Source organism: Cyclopterus lumpus, chromosome 7 (genome assembly GCF_009769545.1).
Source record: "Cyclopterus lumpus isolate fCycLum1 chromosome 7, fCycLum1.pri, whole genome shotgun sequence".
In the NCBI taxonomy this organism is placed as follows: Eukaryota; Metazoa; Chordata; class Actinopteri; order Perciformes; family Cyclopteridae; genus Cyclopterus; species Cyclopterus lumpus.
In genome coordinates, this window is record NC_046972.1 from 25732040 (window position 1) to 25751744 (window position 19705).

At 44.1% G+C, this 19705-nt stretch overlaps 1 protein-coding gene across 2 annotated transcripts; it reads right to left on the reverse strand.

Moving 5' to 3' along the window:
* Window positions 1–202: 202 nt before the first annotated feature.
* LOC117733059 (deoxyribonuclease-1-like) lies at window positions 203–19070 on the reverse strand. 2 transcript variants are annotated; one of them, XM_034536398.1, is made up of 10 exons: window positions 18598–19070; window positions 11605–11848; window positions 8558–8640; window positions 7901–7912; window positions 4965–5051; window positions 4595–4692; window positions 3302–3414; window positions 2134–2291; window positions 1802–1898; window positions 203–959 (listed from the first exon to the last, which is right to left on the reverse strand). In XM_034536398.1, the coding sequence occupies exons 2-10, from the start codon at window positions 11839–11841 to the stop codon at window positions 828–830; spliced, it is 1017 nt and encodes a 338-aa protein (XP_034392289.1). In that variant the 5' UTR covers window positions 11842–11848; window positions 18598–19070; the 3' UTR covers window positions 203–827. The 2 variants fall into 2 exon arrangements, with proteins under 2 accessions (XP_034392289.1, XP_034392290.1); XM_034536399.1 differs by lacking the exon at window positions 7901–7912.
* Between the last annotated feature and the right edge of the window lie 635 nt (window positions 19071–19705).

Consider the following 19705-nt stretch of genomic DNA (forward strand, 5'->3'; position numbering starts at 1 on the left):
TGTATGAAGTAGAAGCTGTTTATTTTTTATAATCAAATGTATAAAACAGTTTTACACTGTTGACATTTAGTGATTTAATAAACATTCATGCGTTTGGCTCGATGCTGCCGCCTGCAGGTGAATGTGTGTTCTTCAGCAATAATTAATCTGTGATATGAAGAGTTCCGAGTTAAAAGTCGACAGGCAATAACAACATCTTCTGTGTTTTAACATAAAAAAACTTTATTAAAAATGCACAAAACAAACATTTTACAATTTCCTGACATACTAACAATATTTACATCAGTTTCTGTACAAGTGGAACAAACAACGAGAAAATAACATTTTACTGGTTCACCTGCTAGAAAAGCCAAACAGTCACATAATGTGATATTCAAATTAATTGTACAATATTTACAATAATTGAGGAATTATAAAAAATATGAAATCCTTTTAAACCATTAAAATAAAAAATGATTAGTATTTAGCGTCTTCTAAAAAGGCACCAGCAGGAGGTTTTACTATGAATATTTGAATATTAATCTGATGTTTGTTATCAGTGCCGTTTATACATCATCTTTACTGCTATTGTTCATAATATTGTGATCATAACAGGATGTGATATCACCAGATACTGGTTTGGTATCTGAGACAACGATGTAAATGAATCGGGATTAGAAAATAAACATGAGCTTAAATGACCTTTATAAAATGAAGAGATAATAAAAGGCATGAAAAAAAGGAAGTTATGTCTCATATTATCTGTTGGCTTGGTCACATATCAATAATCCAGGTGAGGCGAGTCTGTTGGACAGTTACTCTGAATCATGTTGACAGAAACCAGTCGATCACAGAGCGGACAGGAAGGACTGGACGATCGCTGAGGCACTGATGAGTATGAGGAGGGGCGTGGCCTGAAGGAGAAGGGCGGAGCTCGCTAGCGTCACCTCCACAGGTAAGTTTTGGCTCACCTCCAGCGCCTGCAGCAGACAGAAGCAACCGAGCACAGAGTCAAGACCACAGACACGTCTCCATCCACCTGCTCCTACAGGACGTGCACTTTGCACAACAATTGGAGGCCAAGATGACCTTTCACAATAAAAGCCTGTTGGATTGGTCAAAAAGACGTCCGGCGAGCAGTTTGAGGTCACGGCGTCCGATAAGCGGCCTGAACGATCAGCGATCTGGCTCTCAGACCTTCGGTTGGAATTCGGTCTGATTTCCCAACATGTATTTTAAATGCGGTTGTTTTTAACGCCGTCTTTAGGTTGCTGGAAATAAGCGTGAACTTCAGAGCAGAACAGACGCAGCTGCAGCCGCTCAGTGGTGGCTCCATGGAGTTCATTTCACTCAACGTCCAAGATCAATCTAAACTGGAGTCGCTGGCCAAACGCTCTGTGATTGGTGGAAAACATCCACCGATTTGCAGGCAGAGGCTTCATACGGGTTGCTGTTTTATGCTACAATTATTTGTCTTTTTTTGATCAAAGTCTTGTTATTATCGTAAATTATGCCACAAACAAGAGGCTTGTTTTTTCTAAACTTTCGCACCGCTAATAAAGATATTAATGGATGAGGTTGTGAGGAACAGGTTGAGCAGCATCTACATGTACAGAAAGCTTTATTACTCTTTTCGCAGACCAGATCCACTCCAATCTTTCACAATAAAAGCCTCGACCTTCAAAACTCGCAGTCCAGTATTTTATGTTTTCTTGTTGGTTATTCGCAGTGGACGTTATGTAAGAATGACAGAGCCACAACGATGTAGACAAGCATGCAGGCAGACAGAGAGACAGACAGGCAGGCAGACAGGCAGACAGACCTTGCTCGTGGGTAGTTTGAATTCTTTGACATAGTCGAAGACTTTGGCAGAGAACGGCCTGATGGCCTTCAGGAACGGTTTCCCATGAACCACGATCCTGAAACAACGTAGTTACAGTGAAAAACATCAATCATATCAAACATTCACAAGGAAATCTTCATTGGTCCGTTTCTCACACACACACACACACACACACACACACACACACACACACACACACACACACACACACACACACACACACACACACACACACACACACACACACACACACACACACACACACACACACACACACACACACACACACACACACACACACACACACACACCTGTCAAAAGCACAGTTGGTGTCGGTGGAGATGGTGGTGTCCACCTTGTCTCTGATCAGCCAATAGAAAGACGGCTTGCTGAACAGTCGGATGTGTTTCTTGTCTGCTCGAGTCACGTAAGCACAGCTGGCGTGGAAATCTCCCAGAAACATCACGTTCTAAACACACAGACAGCATGTGATCAACTAAACTACCAGGTTTAGACAATAAACTACTAGTTAGGTTTAGACAATACACTACTAGTTAGGTTTAGACAATAAACTACTAGTTAGGTTTAGACAATAAACTACTAGTTAGGTTTAGACAATAAACTACTAGTTAGGTTTAGACAATAAACTACTAGTTAGGTTTAGACAATAAACTACTAGTTAGGTTTAGACAATAAACTACTAGTTAGGTTTAGACAATAAACTACTAGTCAGGTTTAGACAATACACTACTAGTTAGGTTTGGACAATAAACTACTAGTTAGGTTTAGACAATAAACTACTAGTTAGGTTTAGACAATAAACCACTAGTTAGGTTTAGACAATAAACTACCAGTTAGGTTTAGACAATAAACTACTAGTTAGGTTTAGACAATAAACTACTAGTTAGGTTTAGATAATAAACTACTAGTTAGGTTTAGACAATAAACTACTAGTTAGATTTAGACAATAAACTACTCAGTTAGGTTTAGATAACTAAAAGGTTTAGATAACTAAACTACTAGTTAGGCTTGGACAATAAACTACTAGTTAGGCTTAGACAATAAACTACTAGTTAGGTGTAGATAATAAACTACTAGTTAGGTTTAGACAATAAACTACTAGCTAGGTTTAGACAATAAACTACTAGTTAGGTTTAGACAAACTACTAGTTAGGTGTAGATAATAAACTACTAGTTAGGTTTAGACAACTAAACTACTCAGTTAGGTTTAGATAATAAACTACTAGTTAGGTTTAGATAACTAAACTACTCAGTTAGGTTTAGATAAGTACAGAAGTCGTGTTGCTACTAATATGCCAAGTAAGTCAACGTCGATTTTTTTTAATGTCCAAGCTGGTGCTTGTTTCTAGCTAACAGCTACAGCTAACGTCTGCACCATCACTGACGTAAAGCAGACGTAACTTTCCTTCATATTCAGTCAGAGAGCGGACATCTTTATTTCAGATTCCATTGCCTCACCGTGTTGTTCCATTTCTGGCTGACTTCTTGAAAGACGTCGTAGAGCCGGTCGATCTCCTGGACGGCCTGACTGGGATCAGAATGCAGAGGAACCAGAATAAAGCTCTTGATTGCTGCCGGACAGGAGGAAGGAACAAAGGAAGGAAAGTTATTTCATGTTTGTCTTCTTTCCCACAAAATATTTGGCCCCCAAAATAAAAGCACTTGATGTTGAATTAGTTTCATTATTGAATATTTCACGTTGCCAGTTAATTCCAGCTGCATTCGTCGTGAAATAGGAAGCTGTTCCTGTTTAGATCCAAGCTTCCAGTTTCTTCTCTTCTCATGAAGCTGTTTTTCAGAGGGTCCTTATCTGGTTCAACCATTGAACAGCGTTTTCTTCTCCATCTGCTAAACTACATAACATCTATGAGAAAATAGACTTTCTCCAAGACGAAGGCATCAAAGACCATTCAGATTTAGAAAGTCGTCCTCGCACATCTGACTGGACACAATCAAGCTTTGTGGCAGAAGTTTACGAACTCTCGTGTACATTATTGGGTTGCGTGATACAAACGAGGCGTTTCTGTAGGTTCTTCTAATTCCTGAACCTCCTGAACCTCCTGAACCTCCTGAACTCCTGAACCTCTGAACCTCCTGAACCTCCGAACCTCCTGAACTCCTGAACCTCCTGAACTCCTGAACCTCCTGAACTCCTGAACCTCTGAACCTCCTGAACCTCCAAACCTCCTGAACTCCTGAACCTCCTGAACCTCCTGAACTCCTGAACCTCCAAACCTCCTGAACTCCTGAACCTCCTGAACTCCTGAACCTCCTGACCCTCCTGACCTCCTGAACCTCCTGACCTCCTGAACCTCCTGAACCTCCTGAACTCCTGAACTCCTGAACCTCCTGAACCTCCGAACCTCCTGAACTCCTGAACCTCCTGAACCTCCGAACCTCCTGAACTCCTGAACCTCCGAACCTCCTGAACTCCTGAACTCCTGACCCTCCTGAACCTCCTGAACCTCCTGAACCTCCTGACCTCCTGAACTCCTGAACCTCCTGACCCTCCTGACCCTCCTGAACCTCCTGAACCTCCTGAACCTCCTGAACCTCCTGAACCTCCTGACCTCCTGACCCTCCTGAACCTCCTGAACCTCCTGAACCTCCTGAACCTCCTGAACCTCCTGAACCTCCTGACCTCCTGAACTCCTGAACCTCCTGACCCTCCTGACCTCCTGAACCTCCTGACCTCCTGAACTCAATGAGCTTGTTTCACTGAACAATGTGTGCTGTTTTGTGTCGACTGACCAGTTTTCTTGCTTTGGAACTGAACGGCGAACGGCTGTCTGACGAAGGACTTCTTCTGCTGGTACTGATGCTGCCCCGTCACGTTCACGTTCTCCACCCTGTTTGGAAAGAGGAAGAAGAGAGGAAGAGGGGAAGAGAGGAAGAGGGGAAGAGGGGAAGAGGACTGCTGCTTAATCCAAAATGGAGAAATGTCACTTGTTTATTCACTGATGATCCTATCTACATTTATATCCATTCTTTTTGTATTTAACTCAGATATGACGTATTTTCATTGATTGTCATTCTAGTTTTGTAATTCATCTCACAGACTAGGGGATTATCCAGATGTGTACAGGTGTGTTTCTCCTCCAGGAATAGCACCGGGTCCTACCTGTAGATGAAAACGTACTGCTGCATGTCCTCGGGAGAGTTTCCCAGACTCTTACTGGACACGGACTGGTAGCTGTAGTTGTCATACCTCAACACAACATAGACAAGGAGAAACTTCATTACTGAAATAAAGCAGAAAGTCAGCATTTAAAAAGAGGAAGTTTTGATCTTTTTAGGCCTTTTCTGTTTAGTTCAATGATTTACACTCAAAAAACAAAACCTGAAATGAAACCATAAGGAATAAAACTTAGATACCCCCAGATACAGGTATTATTGTGTGTATGTGTGGACACTGCAGTCCAAAAACTATTCAAACTTTTGTTGATAAGACCAAAACCAAAATCCTGATTCATCATTTAATATTTAAGGATGACGTAGCTTTCCCCGGTTAGAGAACAACACCAGAGTTAACGTCTCCTAGCTGGACAGTAACCACGGTCTCTATTGTTGTACTTTTTACTGCACTACATTTGTCTCACAGCTTGTAGTAACTTTCAAGGTAAAGATTTTACATACGAATTGATAGAATTACTAAATACAACACATTGTTTAAAAGGTGGTTACTTTCTTTTTTAGCTTGTGACCTTCAAAAAAATGCCTGTAATAATCAATAACACTATTGCTTCTTGTCGAGTCAGTACTCTTAGATGTTCCTCCAAAGAAACATTTATTTTTCATAATCAATATTTCATACTTTTGTTTTTCTTATCATCATCATCATCATCATCTCACGACCCTCGGGTTGGGACCAACTGGACTAAACTATCTGACTGTAGGTGTTTCAAACTGGAGCGGCTACAACAGTAACATTGATGCTTCAGTATTAACCATCTAATATTGTGCCAAACAATCGGATATCAATCACAGGGGACATTTTACTGAACCATGACTAATTAGTTTTATCAGAGTACTTCTTCCACCACTGGGAAAGCCCGCAGTTAACTCCAATCATTAGCTTTTGCATATTGTCCGTTAAAATGACCAATTTGACAAGACGTTTCCCACAGATCCACACATGCACAACAACCTCTGCATATGCAAGACTCATGCTTTTAATCCCATGTTGATTAATAACTTTTACCTCCAGAATGGTCCCAGGGGCACCAATGGGCACCAATGGGCACCAATGGGCACCAATGGGCAAGCACTTGTTCGGTAACGAGTGCTTGCAAATCCCACGTTTCCATTAGCGTAGCCAGCTAGCTACATTCTATGAGCAGACCACACCAGCCACCAGAGATAGTAATAAATTAATTAATAAATGATAGCCCAACAAATCAAACAGAGACAACTAGATTGCTCAATGTTAGACATCTCCAGAAAGAAAGCAGCTTCCCACTAAGCAAAGCAAACCTTGTCCCAGTCATGCAATTGGGGTTAAATTAGGACATTTCTAAAGGTGGAGACAAAAAATGGTGTACATGTGATCCACCATTATGAAAACATTTTTTAAATTAGGAGTATGGTATAGTAGAATGAGTACTTGTCAGACAAAAAGAAACAAATGGAAGTGTTTAAATATAACTCCAGTAGAAGATTACTTCCATTGATATACTCAAGTAAAAGTACATATATTCATGAGTGACAGTGACTCATCCTCAATATTTCTAACTTCTTTTAATACCTTATTTTTAACTGTTTATCCACAAGCATCAAACAAATGTAGGACACTTTCTAATCTTCCCACCATTCCTACTGTAAAATGTAAGAAAAGTCTTTTTGATCCACCTCAGTCCAGGTTTACATTTGATCACTAACCAAAATGCATTCACCATAAGTTTGTTACTTGATTATATTAATTGAGTTCAGCCTTTCCTGGATGTGGAGTCCCTCAAGGCTTTGTACTCGGTCCACTACCTTTCAATATGTAGATGCGGCAAGAAACAGCCTCAAGAAATATGACAAGCATTTTCAATGTTTTGCCAACGACACTCAAATCTATGTTTCTGTTCCCAGCTTTGGAATATGAACATCTGATTGAAAGAAAGAGCTAAATGTTCTCTGTGAAGACACAAGATGTCTTGCTTTACAGAATATAACCTTTTAACCTCTCTGAGATGTTACAAATACCTGTATTAATGTAATGGGTTAGTGGTATTTCTAGAATAGTCAAATAAATGAATTAAAAGGTCTGTATAGTGTTGGCTCAATCATGGCACAATTAGATGCATTATTCTAATTAAAAATCCCAATTGAACCCTTTTTTAATTAGGTGAAACGCTTTATTTTGGTTAATTTGCTCAGTTGACTCGTTACTGTAACAGTGAGTCACCAAAATAAAGTGTTACCTATAGAGTGCTGCAGAAAGGAGTCTTAAAACCCTGACATGAGTCAGCTTTTATGGCCTTCTGGCTCCCTCGTCTCCAAGTCGATGGGTTCTTGGTTGGACGACTAAAATAAGTTTGTCCTCAACAATGCTTAAGAGATATACAAAAGTTATTGTTAGATGTAAAAGTAAATACCCTTAAAGCTTTTAAGTCTCTTAAAAGTGGCTAAATGAGGTTGTTTAGGACATTACACTCATCTCCTTACTAATCCACCTTTACGGCCTCGTTGTGTTTGTACTTCTGCTCTTGAATAACACAATCTTTCCCAAAACATACAACAGTAGTTTTGTATTCATTTCACAATCTTAACCTCGTTTAAAACTGCAACCGGTCATAGTTTGACGTCTAGCGCCCCCCAAGCCACGCCAAGAGGTCCTAAATGGGACCGTGTGTCTAGTTTGTCTTTTTACTTCTGAAGCTTCTATTCGCGCATCAAAAATCATAAAAGCGGTGTTTATTTGTAAAGATTATCTCAGTGGCAGAAACTCATAAGAATACGTCATTCCTGCAGCACTCTATTTACAGGCATTATGGTTAGTGAAGATAAAGATGTCTGAGATGATTAATAATGATTAGATGATGTTAAACATGCTCATAAAATCCACTGTACCTGTCACTTTCCCTGTTGGAGGCAGACAGACAATGATCACCATATTGTATTAATACAGCAGTTTTAGTATTACTGTCTGATTATTACTGTAGTTTTAACCCCTTCAGTTTAGTCAGCGTTCAAGTAGTCAAACATGAATAAAGAAGCATTAGATTTACTACTTTCATATGATCTCTGAACCCAGTTTCAAACATCTAAAACCAAACTCCTACAATATTTTCTGGCTCATTATATTGATAAAATGTCCAATATCTGCTACAAGCTGAAATTATACTGATTTTTGAAAATCTGCTAATTACTGAAACCACTGACTTTAATTAATGAAGCACACTTTAAAAAAAAAGGTTAATGAGGTGTAAGTCATTACTTACTAGATGGTTAATAAATGAATCATTATGAATATGAACTATCAACTAAGAACAACTACTTTTAAAAGGCCGTGCATTTTAGTAAAATGAAGTTGAATAACAAGTTGTTACACAATCTAATAAAAAGATGAATTCTAGGAGGCCTCCAGAACTACAGACCACCACATTTACAGACCACAAGAGTACAGACTACCTGATTTACAGACCTCCAGACAAACCTACAGACTAACATATGTTGAGTGAAGCAGCAGTTTGTGAGTGTGACCTGCTTCAGTCATTTGATCTCTACCTGTTGAGAGAAACCAGCAAAGTGGCGACGGCTCCAGAATCCACCACGTTCTGCAGGAGACAGATGTCACAGCGAGACACAATCTGCAGACAGACAGGCAGACAGACAGATGTCACAGCGAGACACAATCTGCAGACAGACAGGCAGACAGACAGATGTCACAGCGAGACACAATCTGCAGACAGACAGGCAGACAGACAGATGTCACAGCGAGACACAATCTGCAGACAGACAGGCAGACAGACAGATGTCACAGCGAGACACAATCTGCAGACAGACAGGCAGACAGATGTCACAGCGAGACACAATCTGTAGACAGACAGGTAGACAGACAGATGTCACAGCGAGACACAATCTGCAGACAGACAGGTAGACAGACAGATGTCACAGCGAGACACAATCTGCAGACAGACAGGTAGACAGACAGATGTCACAGCGAGACACAATCTGCAGACAGACAGGCAGACAGACAGATGTCACAGCGAGACACAATCTGCAGACAGACAGGCAGACAGACAGATGTCACAGCGAGACACAATCTGTAGACAGACAGGTAGACAGACAGATGTCACAGCGAGACACAATCTGCAGACAGACAGGTAGACAGATGTCACAGCGAGACACAATCTGTAGACAGACAGGTAGACAGACAGATGTCACAGCGAGACACAATCTGCAGACAGACAGGTAGACAGACAGATGTCACAGCGAGACACAATCTGCAGACAGACAGGTAGACAGACAGATGTCACAGCGAGACACAATCTGCAGACAGACAGGCAGACAGACAGATGTCACAGCGAGACACAATCTGCAGACAGACAGGCAGACAGACAGATGTCACAGCGAGACACAATCTGTAGACAGACAGGTAGACAGACAGATGTCACAGCGAGACACAATCTGCAGACAGACAGGTAGACAGACAGATGTCACAGCGAGACACAATCTGCAGACAGACAGGCACAGACAGATGTCACAGCGAGACACAATCTGCAGACAGACAGGCACAGACAGATGTCACAGCGAGACACAATCTGCAGACAGACAGGCAGACAGACAGATGTCACAGCGAGACACAATCTGTAGACAGACAGGTAGACAGACAGATGTCACAGCGAGACACAATCTGCAGACAGACAGGCACAGACAGATGTCACAGCGAGACACAATCTGCAGACAGACAGGCAGACAGACAGATGTCACAGCGAGACACAATCTGTAGACAGACAGGTAGACAGACAGATGTCACAGCGAGACACAATCTGCAGACAGACAGGCAGACAGACAGATGTCACAGCGAGACACAATCTGCAGACAGACAGGCAGACAGACAGATGTCACAGCGAGACACAATCTGCAGACAGACAGGCAGACAGACAGATGTCACAGCGAGACACAATCTGCAGACAGACAGGCAGACAGATGTCACAGCGAGACACAATCTGTAGACAGACAGGTAGACAGACAGATGTCACAGCGAGACACAATCTGCAGACAGACAGGTAGACAGACAGATGTCACAGCGAGACACAATCTGCAGACAGACAGGTAGACAGACAGATGTCACAGCGAGACACAATCTGCAGACAGACAGGCAGACAGACAGATGTCACAGCGAGACACAATCTGCAGACAGACAGGCAGACAGACAGATGTCACAGCGAGACACAATCTGTAGACAGACAGGTAGACAGACAGATGTCACAGCGAGACACAATCTGCAGACAGACAGGTAGACAGACAGATGTCACAGCGAGACACAATCTGCAGACAGACAGGCAGACAGACAGATGTCACAGCGAGACACAATCTGCAGACAGACAGGCACAGACAGATGTCACAGCGAGACACAATCTGCAGACAGACAGGCAGACAGACAGATGTCACAGCGAGACACAATCTGTAGACAGACAGGCAGACAGACAGATGTCACAGCGAGACACAATCTGCAGACAGACAGGCAGACAGACAGATGTCACAGCGAGACACAATCTGCAGACAGACAGGCAGACAGACAGATGTCACAGCGAGACACAATCTGCAGACAGACAGGCAGACAGACAGATGTCACAGCGAGACACAATCTGCAGACAGACAGGTAGACAGACAGATGTCACAGCGAGACACAATCTGCAGACAGACAGGCAGACAGACAGATGTCACAGCGAGACACAATCTGCAGACAGACAGGCAGACAGACAGATGTCACAGCGAGACACAATCTGCAGACAGACAGGTAGACAGACAGATGTCACAGCGAGACACAATCTGCAGACAGACAGGTAGACAGACAGATGTCACAGCGAGACACAATCTGCAGACAGACAGGCAGACAGACAGATGTCACAGCGAGACACAATCTGCAGACAGACAGGCAGACAGACAGATGTCACAGCGAGACACAATCTGCAGACAGACAGGCAGACAGACAGATGTCACAGCGAGACACAATCTGCAGACAGACAGGCAGACAGACAGATGTCACAGCGAGACACAATCTGCAGACAGACAGGCAGACAGACAGATGTCACAGCGAGACACAATCTGTAGACAGACAGGCAGACAGACAGATGTCACAGCGAGACACAATCTGCAGACAGACAGGTAGACAGACAGATGTCACAGCGAGACACAATCTGCAGACAGACAGGTAGACAGACAGATGTCACAGCGAGACACAATCTGTAGACAGACAGGTAGACAGACAGATGTCACAGCGAGACACAATCTGTAGACAGACAGGTAGACAGACAGATGTCACAGCGAGACACAATCTGCAGACAGACAGGTAGACAGACAGATGTCACAGCGAGACACAATCTGCAGACAGACAGGTAGACAGACAGATGTCACAGCGAGACACAATCTGCAGACAGACAGGTAGACAGACAGATGTCACAGCGAGACACAATCTGCAGACAGACAGACAGACAGACAGATGTCACAGCGAGACACAATCTGCAGACAGACAGGTAGACAGACAGATGTCACAGCGAGACACAATCTGCAGACAGACAGACAGGCAGACAGACAGGCAGCTCTACCCGGGTCACAGTGTGCAGCGCTCTGGAGTCCGATGCTTTCTCAGAGTCAAATCGATCCACATTGTAGGCGCAGATCTTGAACTCCGAAGCTGTGACTTGAACCAACAGACTGAAGACCGAGAGGAGCAGAGGAAGAGGAGGAAGACGAGGAAGAGGAGGAAGACGAGGAAGAGGAGGAAGACGAGGAAGAGGAGGAGGACGACGAGGAGGAAGAGGACGAGGAGGAAGAGGGCCCATGGTGGAGCTGTGGAGACAAGACACGCGTCACTCAGTATCAATCACATTGAATTGACTTAAGGTGACAGTGAGGAACTCTATCATGTCCTGAACCAGTCTCAGTGTAGTCCTGGTCCTCTATAGACCTCAGTGTAGTCCTGGTCCTCTATAGGCCTCAGTGTAGTCCTGGTCCTCTATAGACCTCAGTGTAGTCCTGGTCCTCTATAGACCTCAGTGTAGTCCTGGTCCTCTATATGACCTCAGTGTAGTCCTGGTCCTCTATATGACCTCAGTGTAGTCCTGGTCCTCTATATGACCTCAGTGTAGTCCTGGTCCTCTATAGACCTCAGTCTAGTCCTGGTCCTCTATATGACCTCAGTGTAGTCCTGGTCCTCTATATGACCTCAGTGTAGTCCTGGTCCTCTATAGACCTCAGTCTAGTCCTGGTCCTCTATATGACCTCAGTGTAGTCCTGGTCCTCTATAGACCTCAGTCTAGTCCTGGTCCTCTATATGACCTCAGTGTAGTCCTGGTCCTCTATATGACCTCAGTGTAGTCCTGGTCCTCTATAGACCTCAGTGTGGTCCTGGTCCTCTATATGACCTCAGTCTAGTCCTGGTCCTCTATATGACCTCAGTGTAGTCCTGGTCCTCTATATGACCTCAGTCTAGTCCTGGTCCTCTATATGACCTCAGTGTAGTCCTGGTCCTCTATATGACCTCAGTGTAGTCCTGGTCCTCTATATGACCTCAGTGTAGTCCTGGTCCTCTATAGACCTCAGTCTAGTCCTGGTCCTCTATATGACCTCAGTGTAGTCCTGGTCCTCTATATGACCTCAGTGTAGTCCTGGTCCTCTATAGACCTCAGTCTAGTCCTGGTCCTCTATAGACCTCAGTCTAGTCCTGGTCCTCTATATGACCTCAGTGTAGTCCTGGTCCTCTATAGACCTCAGTCTAGTCCTGGTCCTCTATAGACCTCAGTGTAGTCCTGGTCCTCTATATGACCTCAGTCTAGTCCTGGTCCTCTATAGACCTCAGTCTAGTCCTGGTCCTCTATATGACCTCAGTGTAGTCCTGGTCCTCTATATGACCTCAGTGTAGTCCTGGTCCTCTATAGACCTCAGTGTGGTCCTGGTCCTCTATATGACCTCAGTCTAGTCCTGGTCCTCTATATGACCTCAGTCTAGTCCTGGTCCTCTATATGACCTCAGTGTAGTCCTGGTCCTCTATATGACCTCAGTGTAGTCCTGGTCCTCTATAGACCTCAGTCTAGTCCTGGTCCTCTATAGACCTCAGTGTAGTCCTGGTCCTCTATATGACCTCAGTCTAGTCCTGGTCCTCTATATGACCTCAGTCTAGTCCTGGTCCTCTATATGACCTCAGTCTAGTCCTGGTCCTCTATATGATCTCAGTGTAGTCCTGGTCCTCTATAGACCTCAGTGTAGTCCTGGTCCTCTATATGACCTCAGTCTAGTCCTGGTCCTCTATATGACCTCAGTGTAGTCCTGGTCCTCTATATGACCTCAGTCTAGTCCTGGTCCTCTATATGACCTCAGTCTAGTCCTGGTCCTCTATATGACCTCAGTCTAGTCCTGGTCCTCTATATGACCTCAGTGTAGTCCTGGTCCTCTATATGACCTCAGTGTAGTCCTGGTCCTGTATATGACCTCAGTGTAGTCCTGGTCCTCTATATCACCTCAGTGTAGTCCTGATCCTCTATAGACCTCTGTAGTCCTGGTCCTATATGACCTCAGTGTAGTCCTGGTCCTCTATAGACCTCTGTAGTCCTGGTCCTATATCACCTCAGTGTAGTCCTGATCCTCTATAGACCTCTGTAGTCCTGGTCCTATATGACCTCAGTGTAGTCCTGGTCCTCTATAGACCTCTGTAGTCCTGGTCCTATATCACCTCAGTGTAGTCCTGATCCTCTATAGACCTCTGTAGTCCTGGTCCTATATGACCTCAGTGTAGTCCTGGTGCTCTATAGAGTTCTTCTTAAAACTCATAATTAGAGCCACCGGGTCAGATTCGGGCGAAACCAGATGACACAATGCAGGTTCACCAGAACCTCCTTCAGAACCAGGACTGAGAGGGGCAGACCGTCAGACCCTGCTGCAGTAAAATTAGGTTTTCAAAAGGGAGTCTGGTGCTCAGAGACACTACCACTTTAGTCCACAGGGGGCACCAGAACCAACACTACCACTTTAGTCCACAGGGGGCACCAGAACCAACACTACCACTTTAGTCCACAGGGGGCACCAGAACCAACACTACCACTTTAGTCCACAGGGGGCACCAGAACCAACACTACCACTTTAGTCCACAGGGGGCACCAGAACCAACACTACCACTTTAGTCCACAGGGGGCACCAGAACCAACACTACCACTTTAGTCCACAGGGGGCGCCAGAACCAACACTACCACTTTAGTCCACAGGGGGCGCCAGAACCAACACTACCACTTTAGTCCACAGGGGGCACCAGAACCAACACTACCACTTTAGTCCACAGGGGGCACCAGAACCAACACTACCACTTTAGTCCACAGGGGGCGCCAGAACCAACACTACCACTTTAGTCTATAAGGGGCGCCAGAACCAACACTACCACTTTAGTCCACAGGGGGCACCAGAACCAACACTACCACTTTAGTCCACAGGGGGCACCAGAACCAACACTACCACTTTAGTCCACAGGGGGCACCAGAACCAACACTACCACTTTAGTCCACAGGGGGCACCAGAACCAACACTACCACTTTAGTCCACAGGGGGCCCCAGAACCAACACTACCACTTTAGTCCACAGGGGGCCCCAGAACCAACACTACCACTTTAGTCCACAGGGGGCCCCAGAACCAACACTACCACTTTAGTCCACAGGGGGGCCCATAACCAACACTACCACTTTAGTCCAACGCAACATGAAAGTTCCTCTTCGTGACTTTAACGTTTTGCTCTCGATGGGAACATTTGACTGAGTTCAGCAATAAACGTCCAAAACTCATTAAAAACTAAGTTTCCTGTGTTCCTGTTATTGATGTAATGTTTGTTTGTTTGTTGTTTTAACCACATGTTCAATGGCAGAATGAACAAGTTGGCTGTATTCATGTGTGAATGTTTAGAGAACCTGTTTGTGGTGTTTGATACTTGAGGTTGTATTTGTATGTGCAGCGTAAGAAAGATTAAGGTTTAAAATGAAACGTGTTGTAAACGTTTAAGTTTATTTTAGCTTCTCTGTGTTTCACATGACTCCTGTATTAGCTGCTCTGCACTGGCTCCCTGTAAAATCAAGAATCACATTTAAAATTCTTCTCCTCACCTACAAAGCCTTGATTGGTGATGCACCATCATATCTTAATGAGCTTGTAGTACCATATTGCCCCACTAGAGAGCTGCTCCTCCTGGTGGACGCAAAGAGGAACATCGGCCACGAGTCAACTTTAGACCTTTCACCTCTCGCCACATTCAATTCTCTCTTCTTCAGCTGTTTTTGGTCTCCACCATCTCATGATTAACTCCCACGTTAAGCAAATCTCAAGGACTGCATTTTTTCATCTACGTAACATTTAAAAAATCAGGCACATCTTGTCTCAAAAAGATGCAGAAAAGCTGGTTCACGCGTTTGTTACTTCCAGACTAGATTACTGCAACTCCTTATTATCAGGCTGCTCTAATAAGTCTCTTAAGTCCCTCCAGTTGATCCAGAATGCTGCAGCTTGTGTACTCACAAAAACTAAGAAAAGAGATCACATGACTCCTGTATTAGCTGCTCTGCACTGGCTCCCTGTAAAATCAAGAATCACATTTAAAATTATTCTCCTCACCTACAAAGCCTTGATTGGTGATGCACCATCATATCTTAAGGAGCTTGTAGTACCATATTGCCCCACAAGAGAGCTGCGCTCACTAAATGCGGGGCTACTTGTGGTTCCTAGAGTCCTAAAAAGTAGGATGGGAGCCAGAGCCTTCAGTTATCAAGCTCCTCTTTTATGGAACCAGCTTCCACTTTCAGTCCGGGAGGCAGACACAGTCACCTCATTCAAGAATAGACTTAAGACTTTCCTCTTTAATAGTGCTTATAGTTAGGGCTGAATCAGGTTTGCCCTGGTCCAGCCCCTTGATATGCTACTATAGGCTTATAGGCTGCTGGGGGATGTTTTAGGATACACTGAGCACCTATCTCCTCTTCTCTCTCTCCTTATGGATGAATCTACATCTCTCCATTGCACCTTATTAACTCTGCTTCCTCCCCGGAGTCGTTGTGACTTCACGTCTCATAGGGTCCATTGGACCTGGAGGTGTCTGATGCTGGTGAGCTGGCCTCCCATTGGCCCTGCTGATGCCCCGCCCCCCCTCCTCTCTACCTCCTTCTGTCATCTAAAGGACGTTCTATACACCTGGTGAGTCTTTCACGCTTTAGTTTGTTATATTTCAGTGAGATATTTTAAACTTTGTCTGCTTCCTTAAAACATTTTCACTTCCTGTTTTCTTTCTTCTCTCTTCCATCCAAAGAGAAAATCAGCATTTGTGTTTCTATAATTATTCTGTTATGAACGGTGGCGTAAACACGAAGGCCTCAAGACTCACCGCAGGAAAGTCTGAACGGTTACTGGTTGGACTGGTTAGACTGGTTAGACTGGTCTGAAGGAGGAGCAGTGTGAGCGCGCTCAGACATGCAGCCGTCACACCAGCTCCTTCATAACTAAGGGTGGGCTACATGTAGCAGATCAATACAGATCAATAAAGAGGACATTAGTGTTACATTACATTACATTTCATGTCATTTAGCTGACGCTTTTATCCAAAGTGACTTACAATAAGTGCATTAAACCATGAGTCCAAACTCAGAACAACAAGAATCAAGCAAGTACAATTTATTCAATAACGTTAAACTACAAAGTGCTATCAGTAAGAGACATTTAAGTGCTACTAGAGTGCTACTACGGCTCTACCTTCCCTATTCAAGGTGTAGTCACTAAGATGTGTTTTTAGTCTGTAGAGACTTCCTGTCCTGATGTCAATGGGGAGCTCGTTCCACCAATGAGGAGCCAGCACAGCAAACAGTCGGGACTTTGTTGAGTGTTTAGCTCGAAGTGAAGGAGCTACAAGCTGATTGGCAGAAGCCGAGTGAAGTGAACAAGCTGGGGTGTGAGGTTAGACCATGTCCTGGGTGTGAGGTTAGACCATGTCCTGGATGTGAGGTTAGACCATGTCCTGGTGTGAGGTTAGACCATGTCCGGGGTGTGAGGTTAGACCATGTACTGGGTGTGAGGTTAGACCATGTCCTGGGTGTGAGGTTAGACCATGTCCTGGGTGTGAGGTTAGACCATGTCCTGGGTGTGAGGTTAGACCATGTCCTGGGTGTGAGGTTAGACCATGTACTGGGTGTGAGGTTAGACCATGTCCTGGGTGTGAGGTTAGACCATGTCCTGGGTGTGAGGTTAGACCATGTACTGGGTGTGAGGTTAGACCATGTCCTGGGTGTGAGGTTAGACCATGTCCGGGGTGTGAGGTTAGACCATGTACTGGGTGTGAGGTTAGACCATGTCCTGGGTGTGAGGTTAGACCATGTCCTGGGTGTGAGGTTAGACCATGTCCTGGGTGTGAGGTTAGACCATGTCCTGGGTGTAAGGTTAGACCATGTCCTGGATGTAGACTGGACCCGATCTGTTCGCAGCACGGTACCCAAGTACCAATGTTTTGAAGCGGATGCTTTGGCCACCGGTAACCAGTGAAGGTCTCGGAGGAGCAGAGGATTGTGGGTAAATTTCGGGAGGTTGAAGACCAGTCGAGCAGCTGCATTCTGGATGAGCTGTAGAGGTCGAATGGCATTAGCAGGTAGACCTGAAGGAGGAGTTACAGTAGTCTAGACGTGAGATGACCAGAACCTGGACCAGGACCTGGACCAGAACCTGGACCAGAACCTGTGCCGCCTTCTGAGTGAGAAGAGGTCGGATTCTCCTGATGTTGTACAGCATGTACCTACAGGAGCGTGTTGTCGTGGTGATGTTGTCAGTCAGGGAGAGTTGACAGACAGGTGTCACTCCGAGGTTCCTGGCAGTCGGAGTCAGAGCCAGCACTGAGTTGGTGAAGGTGATAGTCAGGTCGTGGGTGGGAGAGACTTTTAATGGAAGGAGGAGAAGTTCAGTCTTGTCCGGGTTAATTTTCAGGTGGTGTGCGGACATCCACTGAGAGATGTCAGTCAGACATCCACTGAGAGATGTCAGTCAGACATCCACTGAGAGATGTCAATCAGACATTCCACTGAGAGATGTCGGTCAGACATGATGTTTACTGATGGAGGTTTATAGAGGACCAGGACTTTATTTAGGTCATATAGGATCAGGACTACACTGAGACAGGTAGAAGTTCCTCACTGCAGCTTTAAATGAAGCTAAGTCAGTCAGGTGACTGACTGACTCTCTCACACTCTCACACACACACACACACACACACACACACACACACACACACACACACACACACACACACACACACACACACACACACACACACACACACACACACACACACACACACACACACACACACACACACACACACACACACACACACACACACACACACACACACACACACACACACACACACACACACACACACACACACACACACACACACACACACACACACACACACACACACACACACACACACACACACACACACACACACACACACACACACACACACACACACACACACACACACTCTCTCTCTCTCTCTCTCTCTCTCTCTCTCTGCTGGTTTTCTCACCTGTTCAGGTGAGCGGAGGGTCGACCGTGTCTGCTGCTTCAGGGTGGAGGCTCTGAACCTGCAGCTGTGTCACCTCACATCGCCCATTCCGCAACACCTTCCTGGTTTGGCCAGGTTGGCCACGCCCTCCAGTGCTGCTGCGTTCACGGCCCCGTGGGAAAGACGGGACGCTTGCCTGTGTGGCATTGGTAGAAGTGGAAGAACAGGAAAACACGTGGTTGCTCAACATTCAGCCAATGAACTCCAGTTTGAACTTGTTGAGCCTCATTCATCACAACATCACACACGCAAAGTTACATTTGGAAAATTAGCTCATTGCAAATTTAGAAGTGAATTAAAAAATATACATCCAAAAATTTCATTGTAAATTGCTTAATATATTTTCCTGAACTGTAAAAAGATGTAAACAAGGTATTAATAACAATAAAAATGTCAATGTAGTTTTGTTGGACGCACATCAGGGGCTTTAATCAAAGGCTCAGCCCCCACTGTGTTCCTATTGGTCCTCGATACATGTGACTTAACGGACACTTATTTAACCGAAAATAAACAATTTTGTTACTGTCATGTTGACACAACTTGCCTCATTTCATATCAGCTCACAGAAACGTTTACAGTTTGTGAACAATGATGCAGAGCAGCAGCCTGTCGAGCTCCAAAGATGGAGAACGTGACCTAAAGTTCTCCATCTGAAGATCTCCGAGCTGTTAGTGAGCAAAGTGGCCCAATAATTAGTGTCCAGATATATATATATATATATATATATATATATATATATATGTATATATATATATATACATATATATATGTATATATATATATATATATATATATATATATATATATATATATGTATATATATATGTATATATATATGTATATATATATATTGTTGAGTTGTAGTGGATTTTATATACACTTGCACATGTAAATAATAAAGTTCATGTTTTAAATTAATACATAAAGAAAGATATGATAATTAATTTGGGATATTATGAGGAATATTCTGAAATAATGTATTATAAAGCATAAGAGATGATCATTGTTTTATTATTCTGTTGATGACACATGTAATGACTGTATGATGCATGAGATTGAAAGATGTTTT

Bases quoted from the DNA above. Each gene is read 5' to 3' on its own strand.
- LOC117733059 (XM_034536398.1), bottom strand. From the start codon at position 11,841: ATGGGCCCTCTTCCTCCTCGTCCTCTTCCTCCTCGTCGTCCTCCTCCT. The intron at 8,641-11,604 runs GTAGAGCTGCCT...GTCTGTCTGCAG, and splicing joins CGCTGCACACTGTGACCCGG to ATTGTGTCTCGCTGTGACAT. The intron at 2,292-3,301 runs GTGAGGCAATGG...CTGTGTGTTTAG, and splicing joins GCCAGAAATGGAACAACACG to AACGTGATGTTTCTGGGAGA.